General features: G+C 41.8%; 2 protein-coding genes across 10 annotated transcripts in view; one reads left to right on the plus strand and one right to left on the minus strand.

Moving 5' to 3' along the window:
* LOC106820722 (pyruvate kinase PKM-like) overlaps window positions 1-3568 on the plus strand; it is a 50168-nt gene extending 46600 nt beyond the window's left edge. For both annotated transcript variants that reach the window (XM_014825230.1, XM_014825229.1), the window contains one exon: window positions 998-3568. In XM_014825230.1, the coding sequence (XP_014680716.1) occupies window positions 998-1167 (170 nt within the window). In that variant the 3' untranslated portion in view covers window positions 1168-3568. The remainder of the gene's footprint in view (window positions 1-997) is intronic.
* A 217-nt stretch (window positions 3569-3785) lies between these two features.
* LOC106820723 (coronin-2B-like) overlaps window positions 3786-25581 on the minus strand; it is a 53040-nt gene continuing 31244 nt past the window's right edge. For 6 of the 8 annotated variants that reach the window (XM_014825238.1, XM_014825231.1, XM_014825235.1 and 3 more), the window contains 11 exons: window positions 21389-21583; window positions 20828-20944; window positions 17699-17848; window positions 17265-17429; window positions 16572-16691; window positions 12905-13009; window positions 12241-12450; window positions 11815-11928; window positions 11386-11531; window positions 10053-10218; window positions 3786-7654 (listed from right to left, as the gene is read on the minus strand). In XM_014825238.1, the coding sequence (XP_014680724.1) occupies window positions 7544-7654; window positions 10053-10218; window positions 11386-11531; window positions 11815-11928; window positions 12241-12450; window positions 12905-13009; window positions 16572-16691; window positions 17265-17429; window positions 17699-17848; window positions 20828-20944; window positions 21389-21583 (1599 nt within the window). In that variant the 3' untranslated portion in view covers window positions 3786-7543. Of the gene's footprint in view, window positions 7655-9032; window positions 9210-10052; window positions 10219-11385; window positions 11532-11814; window positions 11929-12240; window positions 12451-12904; window positions 13010-16571; window positions 16692-17264; window positions 17430-17698; window positions 17849-20827; window positions 20945-21388; window positions 21584-25581 lie in introns of those variants that run through there. The other 2 variants (XM_014825236.1, XM_014825239.1) reach the window with 2 other exon arrangements.

A 25581-nucleotide genomic window follows, 5' to 3' on the forward strand; every position in this document is an offset into this window, starting at 1 on the left:
CGTGGAGAACTTGGTGGAAATGTATTTTGCATAATCCCTCTGATTTTAAATCAAGAAAACCCCTGGGGCACCTTATTGAAAGCATTCATAAGCACTTGTATGCATCCAAGTGGATAATTCCTGCTCAGATATGCTACTTGTAAGCATGGTTGCAGTGTTAATACATCATATAATGTTCTCAATGAGCCAGAAATATGCAACAAACTTCATGAAATGCAAAGAAGTTGAGGTAAATTGTCAGACTGAGTTGTAGATGCACATGAAGTTAAACAACTAAATAACCACACGTGCAATAACAGTAGGCTTACACAAGCTTGAATAATATGGTATAGACTCTATATAATATATTTAAGTTTGTTATTATTAATATTATTATTATTAATATTATTATTAATATTATTATTATTATTATTATAACAGCATTTATGATAGTCGAGTAGTGTAGTATGTGGATGGTGGAAATTTAGACACTGCTGCTGCTGAGCACTGCATAATTATTTTCTTAGTACAGTTCATACATACTGAAATGCTAGTAAAGCAGCAATACTGGCAATAACGAGTTAGACAGAAGTGAGATTACATGTATTTTGCAACATAGACAAGCTCGCGGCTTGCTGATACGATAATTATATGATCAAGGATTGTCCACTTGTAATTTATCCTATGTCCAATTTTGCTTCCACAATCATAAATTTACATTATGAAATTAAGAAAATTTCAACTTATTTTTAGCTTTTTCTTGCACATTGGTACATTTACATTAGTAACATCAGCATCGTTACATAATTAAAATGAAATCTTGTTTTATCTCGACTACGTAATTAACTTAATTTTCATTAAATCATGTAATGGACTTTCACTTGAATTCCTGGCAACTTTGGTGGTTTGTCACATTCCATGCCTTCTAATCTTTGGGATACTTTAGATTCAACGCTCGGTCACTAATGAGTCGATGTCCATATTTGGTCACTAATAGATCTGTTTCGCTTCATTACAGAGGACCGCGATCCGGACTGGGCAACGGACGTCGACAATCGCGTAAAGCGCTGCATCGAGATGGGCAAGATGCGTGGCTTCATCCAGGAGAGCGATCCTGTCATGGTTGTCACAGGATGGCGAAAGGGCGCCGGCTTCACCAACACCATGCGCATCATCTTTGCCGATTAGTCGCCATGGCAATCGCGCTGGTGCGCGCATGTTACATCGTCGCTTGCCTCTCTTTTTATCGTTCTCTCACTCGAATGCCAACGCGAGAGGATATTAGCGTGTCGCCTGCTGTCGTAATTTTTCCTCGTTTTTGTTTTTGTTTTGTTATTCGGAAACGCGAGAGCGTGACCACGTCTCGGTTTTGCATGCTCGTTTCATCGTAGGAGCGTGAGAGAGAGCTTTGTGCCCTGCGTCGTATCGCTCTCTGTCACGGCTTTGTGTGTGAGAGAGAGAACACTGTGCTTCGCTGTCGTGCGTGAATGCACGGTAGCATGTGTGTCTGTTGGGGGTAAACCCGTCGTGAGGGTAGACGTCAAGTTTGGGGTTCTGCCCGTTGTTGGAATTTTTACTTCTGCGTGCGTGGGCGAATACAGTGGGCGAGTAGGAATTGAGCATATCTGTGGGCTGTCACGAGTGCGTGTCGGATAGTTCTGTTGGATAGTTAGATCAGATATTTGTTATCGGGTTTATCGATGAAATATATTATGACCATATTGACGATAGTAGGGAGTGTGTCGCATCATGGTTAGGTCCGTTCGTGTGTACGTATGTGTGTGTGTGTGTGTGTGAGTATGTACATGTACATTAATTAGGGGTTTGTGTGGAAAGTATAGGCTGATGGAGTTAGTAGTTGGTGATGTTGGTTTGGGAACAGAGTAGACCTACACTTGTACAGAGAGTGCTTCGTATGAAGAGTAATGCTGAATCTTAATTTAGGTATGCTGCTGAACCATTGAGTCACGCCACACTTGGCTTTGTTGTGTCTTCCTTTTTCTCTGACCATCTCTGTGTCCCTTTCTCACCCGTCTCTCTCTTTCACACAGTTGTATACGTTCTCTGCCACCCCCTCATTTACTAGTTCTCCACTTGCTATCGTACACTCCCACCTTGTACCTTCTTCCCTTGTCTCTCATCTCTAGTTCTCTGTTCCTTTCCCTTGCTCCCCTTTTGCTTTCTTACTCTCTTGTCTCCTCACTCAATCTCTCATGAATCCGTTTCCCTTCCTCTCTCTCTCTCTCACTTTCTCTTCCTCTCGCTCTCTCTCTATTGCTCTGGTTTACATTCACGAACTTCTGTTTGCTTATATATTTAGTTTTCCAGCAGAGAGCGTTTCTGTCCGCTAGTTTTAGCTGAAATGCTGTAAAGCTTGCAGTGCCAATTTCTGACACTCGTATATGCATATATAATAGGTATGTGTGTATGTATATATATATATATACATACATACATATCCTCTAGCACTGCCTGGTTCGGCCGGGAGACTGCTATAGCTTTTTGAGTGTGTGAGCGAGATGAAGGGATGGAGACTGAAGTTGTGTTAGACAATGAGTTGCAGGCGAGGTAGTTCACTGCTGGCAATGCCTGGGACGCAGCCAGCAAAAACTGCTGAAGTTTAAGTAAACTCAACTCTCAGGAGTCCCATGTTTTCTCTGGTTGCCTTGTGCGTCTAGCCAAAATAGAAGAGAGCAGCTATTGAAAAAAATAACCCGAAAATAGTAAAAATGCGCACCGAACTCGACTAGTGGTGGAAATAAGGTTGGGGACGAGTCTTTCTTCTGAACCTGGCCCTTTGTCGTGCACGAATTGTGAACTCACAGCGTGTAACGCCAAGCATATCATCGCACTAACACCATCAAAAGAAAGAGTGAGACATAAAGAGAAGCAGTCAGGTCGTGGGAAAATGCACCAGGTATGCATGCCGGGGACATTACCACCATCTGGTGCGCAGGCTCCATGTGATGCCAAAGCATCGCAAACTCATTCCCAAGGTGTTTAGAGTGGTCACTGGTGGTGATATCTAGTCTGATCTCATGCACGCCATGGGTGTGTCATGGTTCGTACATGGCAGGGGGCGCCGCTGGCTGGTCGCGCTGCTATATCGATGTTGTCGCAATTCACGCACGCACTGTCAGCTGTTGGGCAGTGCGTATGCGGTCGCCGCGTGGCAGGAACGAATTTCGCACGTGCATTTTTAGGAAATCTCAATGTGTTCACTGTCAGTTCACACGGTCTGGCGTTACTGCCACATGCTTTTCCCTCTTCGTGCACGAATCATGTTAAACGCATGCGTACGCTTTAAGAAAGTCCCTGTGGTGGATCCGTCGTTTTCGGTGTAACAGCGCATCGCCCGTATGCTGGCAAAACTTGTTCACTAGTCCTGCGCATTGTTTATTTATTGTGCCTACAGTTATATATAGTATGAAATCTCTTTAAATATCCTCGCAAATTTAAAATTAATTGTGATGCGTGCCAGTGGTGCACAAGATTCGTCGAATTGGCAGTTATATTCTCTGGTATACAATTCTTTTTAAATGCTGTATGGCATGTTGTTGGAAATAAAACGCTATGATGTTTATCTGGATGCTGGTTTTGTTGTTCACATTTTTGTGGTTAATTTAGTCATGAAATGATTACGTTGCATTCGTCTGTTAACTTTTGTGGAAGAAGACATACTTTTAGCCGTAAAATTCGAAGACGTTTAACTGGAATGAACACACTCGGATTAATTACTCTACTACAGATATGGCAAATACAGAAATTGTGTGGCAGTTAGTCACTATAACACAACTGGGCCTGGCTTTAGTAATATTTTCTCAACACAATGATTTTATTAGTACAGACGAAATAAATTATACACAGTAATGTTCAGAAAATCTGAATGCACACAAACGGTGGAATTTAAGCTTGTCATTGGTAACCATAGCAATACTAACGTTACACTGGTTTTCTTTAAAGCAGAAGCATCTTTGAATAAATCGTCATGACCTGCCAGGTTAAGGCATCATCATACCCCAACTATACCGGTAGTTACAGTAGTACTGAAGCAAAAATAAGGACAACAATGTGAACCGCTGATTGGTGTTACTGAGGTTGCCAGGGTGTATGTCTCCCTGGGTACGGTCTGGTATACCGGAACGTACCCTGGTACTATCTAATATGCCGGACCGTACCTCGCCAATGTAATACGGAATATGTAATATGTAATAATAAGGATAAATTAGAATGATAAGAACAAAGCTCTTTGTTCTTAAGAGACGCACGTGGGCCGGGGGGTCAAGGGGCGTGCCAACGACCCTAGCCAGCCATTGCGTTGACACGCCTGACCAGCGGTCACTCGAGATGCCTCGACCAATGGGAGGGCGTTGGCTAAAACAATGACGACGGCGTCAGTATTTAAAGTGCATTCCATGAAATTACCTCTCTCTGCTATTTGCGATCCAGTCGATACACGTATATCTAGTCTTACTGTTGCGGTTACTACTACCAACGCTTGAGATGTAAGTTCTGTTCGTATAGCGCATACACATCTGTATACGTTCTGCTCATTACATGGGCACACATTATATGTCTTATCATTCCCGAACAGTAAAGATGTTTGTACTTTAACCACGTACCTGCAGTGGTCAGTGACTGGTGTATGATGCGTACAGCGATATCTCTAACAATATACGTAGACCACTCATACGATCACGGATAACAAACGAGTAGAAGGAACTCATTATTACACCTACTCCACTAACGAGTCTAGGGAGTCGCCTACGCCTATTCCCTAACCCTAACCATATCAGATAGTTACCAGGGTACGTTCCGGCAGTACCCAGGGAGACATAGACCCTATCAGCGTTACTGAGCTAGAGGCGCCATAATGTAATTTATGATTATCAGTATTATACAACAGGCTGATGTCAACGCATGGGTGTTTTAAATTGATAAAGTATCACTTTCCCAACAATTGTAATGACTATAAACTAATTTTTTACTCGATTCCCCCTGAATACAGATATGTTCATATTAAACCTTACATACACTGTTTGGTGGTAAAATGGTTTTATTGTGTTACTGTTTGTCTCCGTGAAAATGGGAAAATCATGCATACCCACAAAAGTGCCACTGGCAGCACCGAAACTATTCTGTTTAGTGTAATACTGCACTATATTGCAGCTAGTTGGAAATGCAATGCCCCAAAAGCCATAGCGTATTTTACACGGTTCAGCGCCACCTACAAATGACACCAGAAAATGTTTCAAAGTCCCGCTATTACTTTCGACCGTCACACGAGTCACGACTGATGCCCAGTTACTCTACCTGTTTCGCAACAAGGAATGGGTCTCTCCACGTATGTCCATCACAAATCATATTCAAGGGAGTCGGCTAAGCGTGCAACGAAATAACAGTAGCAACATTTGCGAATGAAGCTTTAGAAACATTTTTACAAAATCTCAGAACATTTTCATCACAATATTTTCAGCTAACCTTGATGACTAATACATTTCATACATTTCAATAAATCTACCTGTCTCGCTCTCTCTCTCTTTTTCTATATATATATATATTTATATAAATACTAAACACAGTATAAATGAGAAATCTCATAAAAATATAAGGCAGTGCTCGTAATAAAGGGATTTCATTGCATAAAATTTATATGCAAACAAAAAGGTCTCAACATATAGCCTTGATCACTAAAAAACACTCAAGAGACATTACAACGAGTAGAATTAATTAGTTCAATAATATTTTCTATTATTAGGCGACACGTCTGTTATAAATGTCATTCAAACTCGCTGTCACCAGTCACAAACGTTTTTCTCGTATACCGTTTTACTAAAAATCGGTCTACACTAAATCTAAAATGCACACATAGTTGTATCAGCTCAGCTAATTAGCAAGATGAAGCTACACGTGACAGCGCAGTAGTAGTTAAACATTCATACTGCACTCTGTGAGTGGAGCTACTGCTAACGAGAGGCAGGTGAGGAGAGAGACTGAGTTAAAAGATTACATTGAAACAAGCAGTTGCCTGTTCGCTTGTCTAATTATGCAGGTAATTAATATCTGATCGACTGACCTTAAACAAAGACATTGCTATGGCGACCATGCGACACGGCTCACACAGTGCAAACGCTAGCTTTTACAAGGATGAAGATTGTTACGGCAATCTTAAATCGTAGTTGCTGTAAATGGAGCTGTACGAATTTAACTGAACCTAATGCAGTTTCCATGATTCAAGAGAATATATCTACATCACAATCTTATGCAGTTTCCATGATTCAGGAGAATATATCTACACCACAATCTTATCATTCCCTATCATTAGCATAGAGAAGGACTGGGATGCCGACGTCTACAGGATGAACGTGTGATCAATGTCCATGCACGCGTGGACACAGTGCAGCATTCGCACAATAAGGCATAAAAGAAGCTAATTAGCTTCAAGACGGGAGAGAAAACAAAGGTCTAACGTTACGAGTGGAGCAATGAACCAGAATTTATATCAATACTTCAAGGAAGGTTGATTTGGTTTTGTAAAGGAATGTTGTATTTGGTTGTTTTTCGGAATGTTATCGTTACTCTCCACGGTTATTCACCACCCGTTGAGCACTGCTGGCTAACAGTAAAATCGTGGAATGGACTAAAAGACTTCGCAACGTTAAAAAGTAGGTCTGCCTCTTCCAGACTACTCAATCAATGACGTTAAAGGTCACTGTAATACTATCACAAACCTGGTGCGTCTCTCGGGAATGTTTGTGAAGCTTCTGGAACATTAAAACACCTGTCGTTAAGAATCAAAGCTGTGGCTGACGTCACACTACGTATATCCATGCCTCATATGTTATTCAGTCTGTAAAACTGCATCTGACAGAGCACTGAGGCTTATGTTTGTCAAGCTTTTGTGATATTCCATACTCAGCTATACACACATGGCATTTCATAATGCTACGATTCGCTTAATATTTAGCTCGATATTCCACACTTACAATATACATATTCTTCTACATACCTTATAAGATATTTCATGCTTCCATCAACACTTCTTAAACCTTACTTGGACATATACGTATGCAAAAGCAATAGGTTGCTATATATAGTTGAGTCCAGGCGATCTGCTCGGTGATGTGAGGCTATGCACAAGGGCAGTGCAGTCTGGGGCACAGACAAACATGAAACAGGCCTCAAGGGAAAGCCAGCATACATACAGCACACCCTCGCGTGGAAAATCTGTGCCAGACCTGGCCATTATAGGCTATGAACGGCGCCACCTGGCTATCCCACACCGACACGACAATATGACAAGTGAACCGTTAATCTTCCAATTCGTTACAGCACGCACACGCACACACCCACGCCTGTATGCTGTGGGCTGCAACGGCACCTGGAGGAGACTGCACGCGCACACGCGCACGCACGCACGCACGCATGCACGCTTGCACGCACACACACACACACACACATCCACACATTCGATAACGTCTAAATGACACTGCGCGTAAATACGACGACCTACACGCGCCTCCTCTGCGGCACGCCATCTGGCGTCGTCACGGCGACGTGCAGCTTATCGTGTCTTGAGCTCGTCCTCAAGCTGTTGTATACGCCTGTCCTTCAGACTGACTTGGTCCATGAGAAATCGGATCTCCTCAAGCTGCTCAAAGTAAGCCTTCCTCAACTGTAACACAGAAAGATGTCGACATTCATTCTCACAGCTGTGTAAGGGTCATCGACTATACGAGTCATGCTGCAATCGCTCACAGCTACGGTGTATTCTCTTACATTCTCCAATTCGTCTGGATACTCCACGTACGCTCAAACGTAGACCACTGGAGCTCTCACTTGCTCCATTCTTACAAGGGGGTTTAGTTGCAGAGAGTCACATGCCTCATATGCTATGCTATTTTCTCCGGACTCTTCAAAATCTTCAATTTGCAATCCCGCGGAGTTTAGAAGAACGCACTTCTATAGATGAGCCAGTGGTAAGAGCCCATGTCATAAGCTAGTAAACTAGAGGTCACCTATGGCCTCCACAAACATTTATGGAACAAAATTGGTATACATAGTATGATGTTCCACATTAAAAATACAAGATCATAAAGTGCAAGAAGGGATAAGAAATCTATTACTTCAGACAGTGACAGCTGTAGCCAGACTTAATTAAACACCAATCTCTATTAATGGTTCTGTTTTGGGTAGATCGTTCTGCGTTAAAAAATGCTATAGTTGTGGAACCAGTAGCTGGGGGAATGGTGAGGCCAGTTTTCCTTGGTTGGCTAAAAATCAGGTGGGAGTTCAATTCAGTTCAACGCATGAGATTAGGTCTGTACTGATGCACCAGGCTGTCAAGTAATTTGAGCTGAGTGGTCGAGATTAATTGGTGATAATATGACAAGTGAGATGAGGTACGAATTACAATTTTATGATGTTTGTGTTACAAAAATGACCTTTGTGGGTATGGGCATTTTATCATTGGGAAGGCAATGGGGCAGTGTGTGTGGACATGTAGTAGAGTTAGTATCGTGAATTGTTACGTGCAAGCAGAAACACTTCAAGAGAAGCCGCCATACATAGAGATGACATATCAGACAATGGTGACACAACTATTGCACGTGATACAGACATCTCCAGCTATGAACCGTCAGTTATTCTACGCCACAGTAACATTAGATGCGTATTCCAACCACCCAGAGAGTAGGCCGATGTATGCACGAATGCTAATACAGAAAGCAGTCAAACAAAGATTTGACTCTTAATCAACACAGAGCACTAGTTGACTGGCTCATACACATGTGAGACCGTGAAATAATGCAGATCCTGCAACTATACATAGCGTGCAGAAAGCAGGCAGTGCATCCACAATCTGGGAACAGTGATGGTGAATGTGTGTGCTAGATGGCAGCACGTTATCATCAATCTCACGCCTAGTGATGTTTAAGCTTTCTTTCACTAAACGAATTTCACTCAGATTACATTGCACTCTTATAACATTGCAAATGTACTGCTCATTAATCTATTGCATAAAAAAGCCAGTTTTGCTAACAAGTGAACAAGTAGGCAGCTAACATTTTGCTTTATTTAAATCACTGCATGAAATCTTATCAACATTTACACATAGATACAATGCAGAAGGCAAAACATAACAACAAAGCAAAGGAGTCAGGCAGTACAGGTGGAATCATATTCAGTGACTAGGAAAGGCTCACCATGTCCAAATCCGAGAGAACTGTCAACTAAAAAATAATTACATCAAAAAGTAAAACGGGAGATAGGAAGAGCAACCGCGAAACACGGCTTCCATTACGGGATCGAAGCGACCAGCAATTTGATGTGCAGATGAACTACAGAACTATTACGGAACAAAACACAATCAACGTTACGATCGAGAAGCAACAATAATCACGACATTGGCTAATATAAGTAAAACTCATGCAGCGGTCGATACTTCTGCTTGGGCTGCAGACACAAGCAATTACAGATTGATTTTACCCATGGACAGGCTACCATTAAACTATTTCTCATTCGTGGTACCAAAAGTCGATGAGAGGGGGGGGGGGCAGTAGACAGGCAGGCAAATAAGTTGGCAAAAACCAAATTGAAGTATAGTTTCAAAGTAATGGTGTATGGTGAGTTTACACAATTCTGACAAAACTATTTTTTATCCAATTTATTAAATTGGGTAGTCTTATTAGGTGTTTTAGAGCACCATTATTAAATTCTTAAGTATACTATTGCATCAATATTTTCAGTGGCCTTCAAGTAATTAAAAAATGACTGCAGTTTCTGCAATTCGCCATAGTCTAGTTGTACTATGAATAGTTACTGACAAGAAATGACCAGCAAGTCGTTTAGAAAGTTTGCATTTCCCAAAATAGCATGTGTTTTTTATTAGAAAAATTAATATAAAAATTATTAAAGCCAGTAGAGGTCAGCACATGCATGTTAGTAGGATTTAAGGCTAAAAAATAAATTTGTTAACAGAACACAATAAAATCAAGCAAAATTTTGTATAAAAAAAAGCGGCAAGGAAGGAAATTTCTCGATCAGAAAAACATGGTTGCCGTGGCAACACATACCTCAGACTCAGGAATATCAGCGATGTTGTCCATATCGACGGTCTTGCGTTTTGGAAGTCTCCCATCTGAGATATCCTCAGTCTCTCCTCCTCGTGATTCCTCCATCCTCTTCCTGTTCTCCAGGTTTTTTCGCACGACGTTTGTAGAGGAGGCTGAGGATTTCTCGCTGTACAATAATGTGACAATTATAGACACGAGGGCAGTCATGAGAAATAACTTCCTGGCGTAGTTTCCTTCTGTGATTTATTCTTGTGTGACTGCAAAATTCTAATTTCTTCTATTTTTTTTCTGAGAATAGCAACATTATGAGTAATTTGATGTGATGATTAACAGAAACGTTTCCCTAACAGTTGTGGCACAAAGATTCCTGAAATCCTGAAATTGTGCCATTACTGGAATAGATTCCCTCAAGGGGCTGGAAAGATTTAGCAAATCGTATGTTTGTACAGTTCTAGCACGATTGACATTAGGGAGTTTGCCATAATGACAACCCTGATTTGTTTACAAAAATGCCAGAGAGGCACTAACGCAGAGAAAGAATACCAGCAGAACCAGCAAAGCGCATGTAGCTAGAAACATTACAGCGAACACAGACAAAACTACTGCAAGAAACTACAGACATTCCCCTCTACCTACGTTGATATTCTTTGAACTTTTGACGATATTTTAGAATTCCAACTTTTAACTTTTATGGCAATTTATTGAAAATGATTGTGTCTTATTCTTGATTGACACAATTTCCTTTTGATATTCGACCATGCTATATTGCTGTATATCTACTTTAATCTAATATACGTATCTAAACACGCAAGCAAAACAAGGCGTGACTTCACATTATCAGAGCGAAATGTGTTACAACAACACTATTATCAAACCAAAACGTGCAGGCATAACAGGGATCTGCATAATAATTTCTTAAAGTCGTTTCTCACTCTGTAAATGTGAATGCACCTCTTACAATGCTGAGAAGGAAAACGAGCACATAGTGGTCCATCAGTATTTGGCGTACAAGTATCTCGAGGGGTGTAACGTTTTCTTACAGATCACTTATGTTACTCTGTAAACAATCCTTTCAACTGAAATATACATCGACAAAATCTTTTGATTCAGTTGGGACCGAATCGAAAGATTTTACATTGTTTTTATAGCTGTAGTCTTCTGTTGCATTACGTTCATTTGTCAAATGTAGAAAAGATGAAATAGTTAAAAACGATGCCCGCAAGGTCTGCGTTTGTCCGGAAGTGGGGAGTCGAGAGAGAAACCACACATGTGCGCGTTTCCTTCTTTTAGAGAGCAGATGGAAACATAGAAAGCCACCAAGCACAATAGCAACCTTTTGTGTTGGACTTGCCTATAGTCTGCCCCTTTTGTCTCCTCCTGCACAAATTTGAACTTCATGTTCGACAGGTTGCGACTATCCAGCGGATTCTCACCTGGCCGGTACACCTGTGGTTTGTGGGTTTTCTTCTGACCACCAACCTACAACACACTTACTCGTTGAGAATCCCTGACACCGAGCATAATACTACAGTGACTACGAACTGAAATGTAAAACTGCGAAACGTTGGCAGGCTGTAAAACTATAAACACCCCTGCGGAGTAAAATTGTGACTTAACGCTAGGTTGTAAAACTATAAAAGTTGCTAGCATAATCCTTTGGCACTTGCCAGATTGTAAAACTAAAACACACCTATGGAGAAAATATTCTGTGTGTTATCACTCATTGGATAGGTGCTGACAGATGGTTAGGTGGTTTACAAACCTTCAGTGACATCAGGTTGGGTGCCTTGTCAATGCCCTGCGCCCATTCATCAGCTGAGATTGCTGGGAGAGTTCCGGCCGTGTCGGGAAATATGTCACTCTGGAATTGCTCCGACTGAAAGCACAGTAGTGTAGGATGATATATGTCATTCATGCGTCATGCCTGCTTGAACTTCACAAGCCACTCCTACTGCATTCATGATACCCACCATCAAATTCCCACTAGACACCATTTACATCCTGCTACATTTCTACTCTTGCTACTTCTAATCCAGTGCTCCAATCTTCCAGCATCTCCAATCAATTAACCCCACCGACAAGCATCCCCCACCCACCAACATCCTCCTTACCCCTCCATCTAGCATCCTCTCTCCAGCACCCCCAGCACCCCCCAGTGATGGTGACGATGCTGCACGCCCCTCCTCACCTTGCGCGGCACGACCATCGCGATCGGCTCGACAATGCCCTTGACGATGTGCAGCTTGTAGAAGCGTGTCACCTCGCAGCGCATCACATCCAGCCCGCGCTTTGGCATCGTACCAAGTCCGCGCTGCGGCGCCGACGACTTGTATTCACTCAGGTAGTGAATGTAGGGAGCACTGTTCACGAGCTCGTAGTAGCGAATGTTGCCGTCGCCCTGCGCAGCAATGAACGACAGTTAAGGTCGCTGCCTCGACTTACAACATCACAGTCGAAAGGTTAACTTCCCCCTATATCAATCATGCGGCCATCTATTGGCATCTCAGATAACCTTATTAATATCTCAGCCTTAGATATTTTCATTATTAGTTGTTTGTCTCTATATATTTGTCCCTAGGATAATTTTCAAGTACACAGGCTTCTTGGTGCACGTTACTTACTATCACCTGTTTTTAAAAAAGGTACAATGGCTTTTATTAAATATCGAATAGAGATTACATCGTATACAGGCTATAAATAATAGCAAGCATGTTATCGGTCCGGTACACTAGTAAATGATGGCATATTCAACAATGTTAGCATGTTTTTGGGATTACTGGTCAAAACTCAGGCCATGCCATCACCGATATGTGTTAAGTGTTTCAGGAGATCGGAAGCGTAAGTCTGGCTACCTTGCCAGCAATGTATACGATGTTGGTGTCGTAATCATAGTGAGGAATCAGGATGCCAGACGACGAGTCAATGATGTCCAACTTCAGTGGTTTAGAGAGGTCATTCTAAAAAAAGGTAAGTAGTTATAAAACAATGCTCCCAGACTATAGTCATACAAAGAAAAAAGATCTAAAACAGTTTCAATTTAAACGATTACCGTTCTAATGCAATTGAAACAAAGTTCATTCTGTGAAAAAGGTCATGCTTAGACAAGGTCGTGTTGTGACAAATGTCATATTGACACAAAAGTCATGCTGTGACGAATGTCATTTTGAGACAAAGGTCAAGTTACGACAAAGATCATTCTGAGACAAATGTCATTCTGGTATAAAAGTTATTCTGAGACAAAGGTCACTCTTAGACAAATGACATTGGGTGTGTTTCAGTATGGTTTGGTGCCATGAACAATAGTGGTGGTTTATATGGTGGATCCAAGCGGTTTATTGCCCTGCAAATATATGGTGCAGCCATTAAATCTGAACGGGCCAACGCGTGTGTTATTTATTCCCCCAACATGTTGTTAGACTCAGGATCAATACAACAGCTAAAACAACGTATATCTACAGAAGAGTAAAGTTCGTTTCGTGGTGCCAACATTCGAGGTGCCTCTACATGTATATTTTATAATTACGATGTGCAAATCCGCTAAAATCTTGGTTTCCCCAGATATCCATGACACCGACTGTTCAATAATGCCTCCACTGGCGTCACAGGTTAATACAATATTTTAATAAGGGCTCATTATTTTATAACCTGACTCAATGCTACCATTCATTCACTGCTGTATATAATCCTCATGTTACAGATGAATTGCTAAATTCATTAGAGCAAACTAATGCCAATTAACAGGAGCTTTGGTTCAGCATCAACGGTGTTTGGTGTTCACTCTCCAGATGAAAACAGCTTCCTAAAAACGCGTGCTTCGATGGAAGTCACCGGACGTGGAACGGAAGCTTGTGTTATGCTCACACGAGTAAATAGTTAATGGTTAATAGTAAATGTGCGATCTGTTTTCATAAATGCATGCAGTAGTCAGCTACACTTGTTTGCTTCAGACGCTCAAAGTTTATGATGCTTCATATACACGAATTTTCGGTAGTTATCTATCTTATCATTTATCAAACAATCTCACCTGCAGCTTGCTTAACTTTCGTCTATCAATCTTTCAAGTTTCAAATCTATCATTATATGAATTACCAGATGATTTTTGTTTTGCTATTATCAATCTCATCTTGAATTGCTGCAATAGTTCTATTACTCTACCAACCCTTAATTTATTAACCTACCTCGTCCGCTACCAATATTTTCCTACTTCCTACTAATTTTCCTTTTCTGCACGCTATATATTTCCCTTACTCAGTACATAATTGCGTCATTTCGCTTCATCAGTTTTAACTTGTCTTTATCTTGTTGTTTTTTTAATAACACGGTTAGATATATCAGGTATCTGGGTAAAATAACAAAATTTTATCGAAACTCCAGACTCTGTGTACTCTGACGTTCGTTTGTTGCCAAGTCCACTCTCAGAAAGCCATCAAGGTGACATTTCCCATTGAACACATTCTCACCCACACTGTGCCTTCTTTAAGCCGTTTCTAAAGCATAACGCACACACCCAAGCAAAACATCCTGAACGACGAGCAAAACGTGTTTCACTCGATGTTCGTGGCTGTGTGCGGATTCCCGAAACAAAAAACATTGCTCAGCTGCTGAGCGTGTTTCGCTGAACAAGCAATGTTCGATTCGCGGAACGTGTTTTCGCCTGAGCGTACGTTTTGCTCGGGTGTGTGCGTCAATCGTTCTGCTACACAGCAAAATGCCACAGACGGTCTCCAATCAATATCCTTAAAAATATCACATGACACACAAAATTGGATGTCTATTGGATGGCTATTTTTGATGTCGTGTGACAGCGGCGCTGTACGCAGTGTTTCTGTATGTTTTGCTCAGCTGTGTGCTGTGTTGGGTGGCGTGTGTGCGCTTGCTCGCCGAGCAGAACGCGAAACACTGGAAAACAAAATTTCCCGTTTTGCTCGGGTGTGTGCGCTAGGCTTAAGCTTTGCTGATGCAGCTTCCAAAGTTTCAAACTAGCTATCCACACATCACCATAAAACACACCAATTTACAGTAACACTGCAAGCAACACGCAGCTCCCCGATATATAAGCTAGGCATCCCGAACCCTTGCAATATTACCCCGACACCTTGAAACCACACTGACTATCTCTGTAATTGTAGTCTGCGACCTTCATATAGTAATGATGCGACAACTTCCCCTGCGAGACCTTGGAACAACATAAACCTCCAAACGCCACAAACTCTCCGCAGATAATTCTCGAAATCGGGATTGCAGTCAGACACGATTTAACCGATGGAGAACGGACGGAAATTTACATTTACAAGCAGATTAACATAGCTGTTCTTCCGCGCTCAACGTCATACAAGCGCCAAACCTCCATATGCTCCAATACGCTCCGATCTACGATAAGCTGACGTGAGAAATCCATCGCGTACGAGTTTCGTATTTAGCCGAGAATGTCGCCGCCGAGGGAATTATTTATCGACAGTATCATGCGCCGTGAGGCTGGCTTGCTTCTAACTAGTAAAACTAACCAGGAGCTGCGTGACCAATAGTCACGGTGTGGGTACACCACGTAGCTACTGCACGCTCAATCTAACGCAAACACAAGCTCATGAATGCCGTGTATGTGTGTGCGTGCGTACGTGCTTATGTGTGTGTGAACGTGTGCGTTCGTGTACGCGTGTGCACGCGTGTGCGTGCGTGTGTCCGCCCGTTCGTGCTTGCCCATGTGGTTTCGAATGTGTATTTGTAATTTATGTATTCGAATCCTGCTGTATGTCAGACGAGCTCACATTGACTCTTAAGCCCACAACATGGCTGACATAATAAAAATCAATGTGTAGCACACCAGACACCGTACTGCAATAGTCTTGAACACTCTGCATAAATAATTTATATAATATATATTTATATGCACATGCCTGAATACTGCAGGCACCCTAATGCTGTTGCAGTGTTTCCAAATTACATTTAGCCAAAGAACTTTCGCGAAGCTTTTATCGCAAAGTTATATAGTTATTAGATGCATTTGCGACATCTCAAAAAGCCTGCCTATGGCAAAACACAAGAGCTGAAGAATTGTGTACATAATAATGTGAGTGACATCCGCCCCTGCCTGCTCTCACACATAAATGTAGTTCCGAGCTTGGAATAAGTTGTCGTGGCCTTTCATAACAATACTATGCGATAATACTTACATGCTTCATTCAATGTGTAACAATATAAATCAAATTTCATGTAGTTCCGAGTTTAATGCAAGTGTAGATTAGCCTTTAGTGGCGTATACCCATACATATAGTACTTGCAAACAGCAACTATTTGTGTTAAATTTCAAATCGGATGCTTTTCAATTCACCATTATTTGAGTAGTATCAGACGTGATCTCCATTATTCATTAAGCAGAGAAGAAAGACAGCCTTGAAAACGTATTGAAATGGTGAAGTAAATTGCGAGATACGAGGGACAGAAAATAAACAAAATTCTCTGAACACAGGGAAGGGACCACATGCGCAGAGAGTGAAAAACTCAATATTTTCATGTTGTTACCTGGTCCCATATTGCCAGCTGACGTTCACTCATCCTAGAGAATCCAGTCGTTAGCAGCTTCCCATGATCCCCCATGAAGACAACCTTTGTTGACTTTGACCCCTGATGACCCAAACCTTCCTGTGTAAGCGAAAAAAGCAGTCATGAGAAATCAGCCCAACAATGGGGGAAGCTGTTCTAAAAATATGTTAAGCACAAAAGTAAGATTCCCAGTTTCTGGATATGCCTACCGGGTCATGCCTGTGTATTACCAAAGTGGTTAGATTTGCTAGAAACTGGTTGATCGAGGTATTATTATTGATATATCAGTTTTGTTGAAAAAAAAAATGTTTAGGAGATTATTGGTGTATTGCCCTATTGGCACATACAGTCTGGTAAGTTGTTCTAATCAACTCTTAAAATGGGTTTTTAATCATTTTCATAAAGAAAAGACATAGAAGTCCAACAGATGTGCCTTCTCTGGAAGGCCATGCTCTGGTTGGTAGGGATTGGATTAAATTACATCGAAAATCTGCAGACCTAGCAGTTTATGCAGTATTTATGTGAAATATTGTTTGAAAGTATATTGCCTGTGTGTATGATCAATGGAATATATCGTCTGTAGACCATATAATAGTGGTGTACTGTCCTAAAATCAAATGAGAGTGACAGAGTATTGTTGACAGGTTAGCGGCATGCTTGCGGTCACGTTACCTTGCACACTTCTCCGGTCCGTGGCTCGATTATTCGTATCTTCTTGTCCTTGCATGTGGTGGCTAGGAGGCTACCAGTGCGGTTGAATGACATCGAGTATATGGTGTCTGTGTGACACTCAATCTCATTGACGACTTCACCTTTACCAACGTTCCAGACAATAATCTAAAACAGGTGACAGTGTGTGTCAACAAGTGCATGTTGCATGATACTTGTTTCACATGTGTATTCATCCCCTTCTTCCCTTCTCTCTTTCTCCTACCCCCCATCTCCTACTCTCCCCCCCCCCCCCATCTCCTACTCTCTCTCCCCTTCTCTTTTTCTGTCTTTCTCTCTCCCCTTCTCTTTTTCTGTCTCTCTCTCTCTCTCTCTCTCACTCTCATTCTCTACTCCTTCTCTATCTCCTCCTGTGTCCTCGCCTGCTGTGTGCACACCTTGTAGTCAAATCCAGCGCTGAGGAGGATGTTCTCTGCAGTGGGATGCCACTCCAGCGACGCGACCCTCCTCTCATGTCCGTGCAAGTCCATAATCCAGTCGTTCAGGTTCGACCGCAGACCTCCGTCCGGGATAAACCACAGCTTCACCTGAGCATACATACACGTGTTTGTCATTGGGGAAGCCGTAGGCTTTTGCAAGTGGGCACACCTTTGTTTCTCATTTTCACGTCATAATGCGTGTGGTACCTGCAGTAGTCACCAGGGGTGTAACAATTCACCGATAATGCGATAATCGATATGCAGCGTCCCGTATCGTGATACAAACAATAGGGATGTTAAATAGTGGATAAGGCAAGCTAAACTATTAAATAAAGCACATGTAATTCCTTTTAAACTGAATTCTTGCTTTTAATTTATTAACTCCCTCTTAGTATCACCTAAATATCCTTGGCTGTTGTAGAAATCTGGGTCAATATTTTATATGTGCCGCGCTTGTAGTGGTATTGCCCCCAAAATTGTTACCGCAAAATAAGAGTGCTGATTGACTGGTGTGCGTCGTTACTGCGCACGTACTGTAGCACTGTGTATGGTGCAACTGTGTGTGGAGTGTCGATTACAGGTCAGTCTAGAACACACTAAGAACGTCACAGTGTGTTTCAGCCATAGAAATATATATATATATATATATATACAGCAACTGATTGTTTACCAACTTTCTATTGCTTTGACATACTCATAATACATTTGTGTTATAAAAGCATTGAAATACATATTATCAGGAGTAGATAAAGGGAAGGAGTGTGACTTCAATAAACAAGGGAAATTCGTCATTTACTAGCCTTATAATACCTACGATTTACTACGCGTAACTCATCCAACTTGAGCTCAAATCGGACACAGTACATTCGACCATCATCGTACCAGATCGTTTCCTCGTAGACACCCGCAATCCGGAGATACAGACTAAAACATACGACACGATTCTCCAATCTTTGTCCATTAATCAACCGTAGCAATCGCCTATACTTCAAACAAAAGGCAGCTACTAACCACACTGCACGGGGCTTGCGCTCACGGCGAGGCGCTGTGGCTAGCAGGGTGATTAGGCATCAACGCAACACTCGGCGAGATAACCTTTGACCCGGTAGACAGCTACAATGTTTGCCTGTATGTCATACCGGCATGCCGGCACGCACGCACGCCAATCCGCTATCAGCAGCAGCTCCCTGCGAGCCACAGCGCCTCGCCGTGAGCGCAAGCCCCGTGGACAGTGTGGTTAGTAGCTGCCTTTTGTTTGAAGTATAGGCGATTGCTACGGTTGATTAATGGACAAAGATTGGAGAATCGTGTCGTATGTTTTAGTCTGTATCTCCGGATTGCGGGTGTCTACAAGGAAACGATCTGGTACGATGATGGTCGAATGTACTGTGTCCGATTTGAGCTCAAGTTGGATGAGTTACGCGTAGTAAATCGTAGGTATTATAAGGCTAGTAAATGACGAATTTCCCTTGTTTATTGAAGTCACACTCCTTCCCTTTATCTACTCCTGATATTATATATTTATATATATTATCTTTTCTTTCTGTCTGTGTATCTCGATACATATCATATCCTAACCTACGTATCGAGATATGTATCGTAACGTGACCCAAGTGTATTGTTACACCTCTAGTAGTTACACTATTTTGGTGTGGACGAAAGCAGTGGAAACCTTACCTGCATACGATCACTCTGGTTTTTGTATACATTAAACCCCAATATTAATGTTTAGTTAGGTCAATTTTCAAACTTAATAAAGCTGAATAACCTTCGGCTGATATCAAACTAATAAGATATGCTGGCCGCTTCGACTCCCCAGATGGCCACACTCACTAGATTAGGCAAATAATGTAAGAAATATCCCTACAGAGTGGAGATATAATTGCATCATATTTTTGGACAATTTACGTAATGTTATTGATCGTCCCCGAGAGATATAGAGCTACTATTATGGCGTACCTCTATATGTAAACATGCAGGGCATTTATACCATGAGTCTACTCAAACACAGCCCAATAATATATTATTATACTATTATAATACATACCAATTATACACACACACACACACACGCAAACAGACAGACTGACTGGCACGCACGCACGCACGCACGCACGCACGCACGCATACACATCCACACAGCAAAATGCTATCATGCACGGCTGGGGTTATCGAACTGCCTACAATTAATATTTCAACAGAGATGCACTGAGATGTACTGTTTGGTTTCACAGCAACCATGATGCAATAGCTAAGCCAGCCGGTGGGTGAAATTTCTATCAGCAGCAGCTGGTCGGCCCGTGCAAAATCCCACTCGCCACAAGTGCTACGCACTACTTCGAACGTTATGGCGAATATATTGCTTCTGTGGCAAATATATTGACTAAAGCTCCCCCATTATACGTCAGTTTGGTTCATTGAGATCTCTGAGTATTAATTAGGGTGCCAGGAGCAGGTCCTGTCCCTGTTCAATTTCAGTGTAGCTTCTCACTTGTTGGGCTAATGCCTGGCAATGGGATCCACACATATTGAAGGATAGCAATATTGCAGCTTTTCTTATCAATTTCTGACGTTGTTAAATGAGCACCGTTTACGCATTCAACGTGACAAATACGAATCATTGAAAATGTGAAGCGGGTGAATTAAAAACAGATTTTAACATCACGTATGTGAATGTGATAGCATTCATACAATTGCCACCGTGGCTTGTGCCGCTCCTTCACAGCGATGACGTAGGTTGTGCTACTCTGGTGCCTAATTGCGCTCATGATCAGTACACAGTGGGCTCATAATTAAATTAACATCATATTTATCTCTGAATGCTAATGAATCATAAAAACTGACACAACGCATATAATATAATATATATTATTATTATATAATTAATATGAATTATATATATATATATATATATAATAAATGCGTAATTTATCCGAATTCGAAAGTCAGCCAACTCGCATACTTCATGTTGTTTGCACATCTACGGGAACAGATGCACATTCACACCCAGCAAGGAGCAGTCAGCATTTCCCCCTCCTAAACAGACATGCATCCGAGCTCTGTCACATGCCCAGTAGGGACACTCACTGTGCAATCCTCAGAGCAGGAGGCGATGATGTTGTCATTGAATGGATTCCACTTGACGTCGAGCACGACACCTTTGTGACCAGTGACCTTCGGCACATTGATCTCTTGTCTTCCGGTCTGCAAAGTGTGAGAGGAAGGAGAAGTCCATAAGAAACATCTAAATGCAACTCCTGCGATCAACTTGTGTATTCGAGATGTACATGTGCATATGGCGAACCAGAGTTATCTAAGTATACGAGTACTACATGTATGTGCTTCTCAACCGCAAGATTTGCCTTGGTGCGGCACCAAATTAAACTCTATGAAATCCAGAAATTCTATGTTGTGTATGTATCCTTACATCCACATAGTTTTGATGAAAAGTAAGTTGCCTTGGTGCCCCTATAGTAAAGGAAAGGTTTGCGTCGTTGCTAGCATTATTGGTGCCACACCAACTTTCCTGGTCCCCGAAAACATCGAGTAGCCCCCAAGGCAGGACTTGCATCTGCCTAAATAAAAACATATTCGATTCCTGCAAAAGCCCACCCACCGCCGATTGTCAGCGCTATTAGATGCTCTTACCTTCTCGATGGGCAGCACGAGAAAACTGCCTCCGCCGGCGCACTCTGTGACGACGGCGACAAACTTTGGGTTGACGGTGCAGAAGTTGCTGTCGTGAGCATTCTTCGTGATGTTGATGCACTCGTAGCACTGGTTCTTCTTCGCCGGCACGCCGTAGACATGTCGGAACTTCGACGAGCGCAAGTTGAATGCCATCTGGCGAGTAGAGATGGGGAGTGCGATTAGGAATCACGTACGCTGAAGTCTGTTGACCACATCGTTTGTGGGTCACAGGTGACCGACTTCGAATGGGTGTGACGCGCGTGACACACGAAATAGACACAAAGATTTTACACTTCTCCCTCCTTCACTCCATCACTCTTCTCTCATTCTCTCTCCCTCTCTCTTGTTTTCTCTCTCTCTCTCACTTACTGAATGCTCTCCCTCCCAACTCTCTCCTGACCCCCTTCTCTATCTCGCTGTCTCAATCTTCTTTTCACTCTCATCCTTGCTCCTGCTTCCCCTCCCTCTTTCTATCTTACATACTCAAAGCAGCATTACTGTTTTTGTCTCACGCTTGCATTTTCGAGTCACACTTGCATCCAACGTTTCTGCAATTTCGCAAGTTAACGGCGCGCGCAATAACAGAACAATGTGAACTTCACGTGATCCTTAAAACGGATAAACCTCGCAACAAAAAGCCTAGATACAGACATACTGTCAGCATACTTGCAGTGTGCAAACATCACGAAATGTTCTCATTGAGCCAAGGAATTAGTGCTACAAACATTGGGATTTTCAAAATTACTGTCGATGTTGTTATGTCACACGTACAGCTAGCAGTAGTCCTACGCTAGCGCAAATAGTTCCTGGAACGAAAAGCACTGTTTCCTGATTGCATAAGTAATATAGATTTATAACGATATGGTTTAAACAAATTTCTTGTAATGAAATTAATGAATTATAACTTGTTTTATCATAGAAAAGAACTGTTAACGATCGCTCCGCTGTGTCCCGGATGTGTAAACATCACTGTGGTGCTACTTTCGTAAAAGAAGTAATTTCGTTTAGATTTTGAGAAGAATTGTTATGAAAGTAGCAATACAAATGAGTTCTAGTGAATTTTTGTAACATAGACGAGCTCAATGTAGGTCTATATATATGCATTTAGCTGCGAGGTTAAGCAACTTTAAACAACCCACGTCAACGAAGTGAAATCGAACACGATCAGTGCTGCGTTGACGTGCGTTGCGCTGCAGCTTGTGACGTACGTCTGCTAGCTAGCTGGCTGCACCTCCGTAATAAATGAAGCAAAACTCAACACCGCAATCAGTTGTTTAAAAAAATCGCTCGGCGCTGCGACAAAGACAAATCGAAAAGTAGCGTTCATCGATTCTGCTGCGTTTCTTTGACCAAAATTAGTTGTGACTATGGCTCTGCCTTTCGTACAAGCTGCGTGCGTCCCTTGCGAATCAATGACATTCCTGCTCAGCAGACACCGTAGGGCCTACAGATGGAAGTTATCTTAGCAGCTTTTCTCGCTACAGCTTCACAATCGATTTGAGCTAATTTAGCAGAATCCACAGCAACCACCATCATTACGATCACTGAAAAACGGCACATCTGTGACAAAAAAACAACGAGACAACTGGATCTCGAGAGACATACATCCCTACAAGACATCTCGAACCAGAAGAATCAATGCACCATGACCGCAGTTACCGCCTTCACCTTGGCTCTGCCACATCATCCTCATAAATATTAAAGCTATCTCAAGAGATACTTTGTGCTGATTAATTAGTTCATGAATAAAATAATGGGATGCTAACTGTGATAGGGGCGAGAGTGTCAAGATGGTAGACTCCAATCTGCAGACTCACCTGGAAACCTGGCCAGAACACTAATGAAGACGGAACGTGACAAAATCGATGCAAGTACGAACATACAGTTATTGCAAGCTCGCAGGACGACTGAGCATGTATCTACTTCACGTATCTTTTCACACTTACTGTCATGTACACTAGTATTTGTACTACCTGTTATGTTCAATTAATGACACTATCACAACCTGACTGTCATGTTAGGTGAAAAATCAGAGCCTGTCTTACCAGCTAGCTAGGTGATAATAACACAGCCTGTGTTATCAGGTAAAATCAATGTTGGCTGTATTCCCGAACGACGAGAAAGGAGTCTATTATATATTAGGAAACACGAATCCAGACTTGTATATCGGACAACACGAACATAGACTTGTATATGTGACGACACAGACTCTTGCAGAGTGACTGCATGGGTTACCGTCGCAATCTATAATGCAATCGTGCCTTTTATTATCCCTGAATTCAAGCCTATAGCATGACTAATTACACGGTGGTACGCATCACCACCTCCCTGTCCCACCCCCTTCTCACCGGTCTCCCAGCACCTAATGCCAACTCACAACAACCACACCTGCATGCACGCACCCGTACTAGCATAGCGTGTGCACGCACTACTTACAGAATACTGTGGCACAGCTAGCCATAGCCGATGGTGCAAATCCAACGATTACCTCGAAGTTGCCAGCATTACGCTACGTGGCATCACGCGTGTATAATTGATGTACACTGGTCTTGTTCATGTTTCCCTTCCCCGTGAATGTCACGCGACTCAGGTGTGTGTCACGAATGTCACGCAGATGCCACCTGTGATGGTCGTGTAAGGTGTGTGGCAGAGATAATCATAATGACTTAAATTAATTACGCCTGCGAGAGGAAACGAATCACACCCAGCTCGGGACTGTCCCTGCACGAGTCCACCTCGCGACCATGGACGTGCACAAAGAAAGTGACAAAGCAAGCCTACATCGTAAGGCCACTGAAAATACCCACACACATATATATATATATTATATTATATATATATATATATTATATATATATATATATATATTGAATATATATATATATATATATATATTCAATTTGCAGTACTACGCCAACAATCTAATAATCCCACCCAGCATTTTCAAGTGGCTGCCCTCTAACGCATTCCCTGCCGTGGGAGATTGGGTAGACACATGATATCTAGCAGTCCCTCCCTTAAAACTAATGAAACCACTAATCTATCTTGTGAAGCTTATAACTGCGGGTACAGGATCCAAACTAATCCAATAATCGAGCGAGTTTTCAATCCGAGGTTCGCCATTCAGCAAAGGAAACATCTCATGCAATATCACTATATATGCAAGCTGTTGAATTACTTGGACTGGGCTGTGTGTGCTGCAAGAACAAACCTGATTAATGAAACTAAATATATATGTATAAGAGAATGAATAGATGACACAGATCCAGTGGTAGCCACCCTCTAATGAAACCAGCACAAGATAGATGTGACGCCTTCAATAACAGCCACCGAGCTGCTAATGAAACCTGTATGAGATATATCATGTGAGACTGAGACACCCAGTGTTCTATTGAGACCCCACCTCCATCTCTGTGATTTTTGCTCTTCACACGTGACGGAAGGAAGTGAGTACTTAGAGCCGCTGCATCTGGTCATGAATCACTGATTTGTCCTGCTAGTGCGCCCAGAATAACAAAACAAACAAGTAACCTAATCTCATAGCAAACACAACTAATCTCTGATCTGTGAGAGCAGTTGAACGTGGCAATGTATTGTACTGCGGTCAGCCAAGCGGCAGGATACTATCGAACCATGGTTCTGCGCTTATAAAATGCCATGAATGTCTATCGTAGAGGTTAAGACGTGATTCATAGTTAGATTCGACACGCACTACCCTGGTGGTACATATGATATATATGTATGTATGTATGTATGTATGTATGTATGTAATGTATGTAATGCATGTAATGCATGTAATGCATGTATGTATGTATGTATGTATGTATGTATGTATGTATGTATGTAACTGTGTATGTATGTATGTAATTTGTATGTATGTATGTATGTATGTATGTATGTATGTATGTGTATGTATGTATGTATATGTATAGTATGTATGTATGTATGTATGTATGTATGTATGTATGTATGTATGTATGTATGTATGTATTAGTATGTATGTATGTATGTATGTATGTATGTATGTATGTATGTATGTAATTGTATGTATGTATGTATGTATGTATGTATGTATTATGTATGGTATGTATTATGTAATATGTATGTATGTATGTATGTTATGTATGTATGTATTGTATGTATGATTCTCT

The sequence above is a fragment of the Priapulus caudatus genome, unplaced genomic scaffold (genome assembly GCF_000485595.1).
Source record: "Priapulus caudatus unplaced genomic scaffold, Priapulus_caudatus-5.0.1 Scaffold44, whole genome shotgun sequence".
Classification (NCBI taxonomy): Eukaryota; Metazoa; Priapulida; class Priapulimorpha; order Priapulimorphida; family Priapulidae; genus Priapulus; species Priapulus caudatus.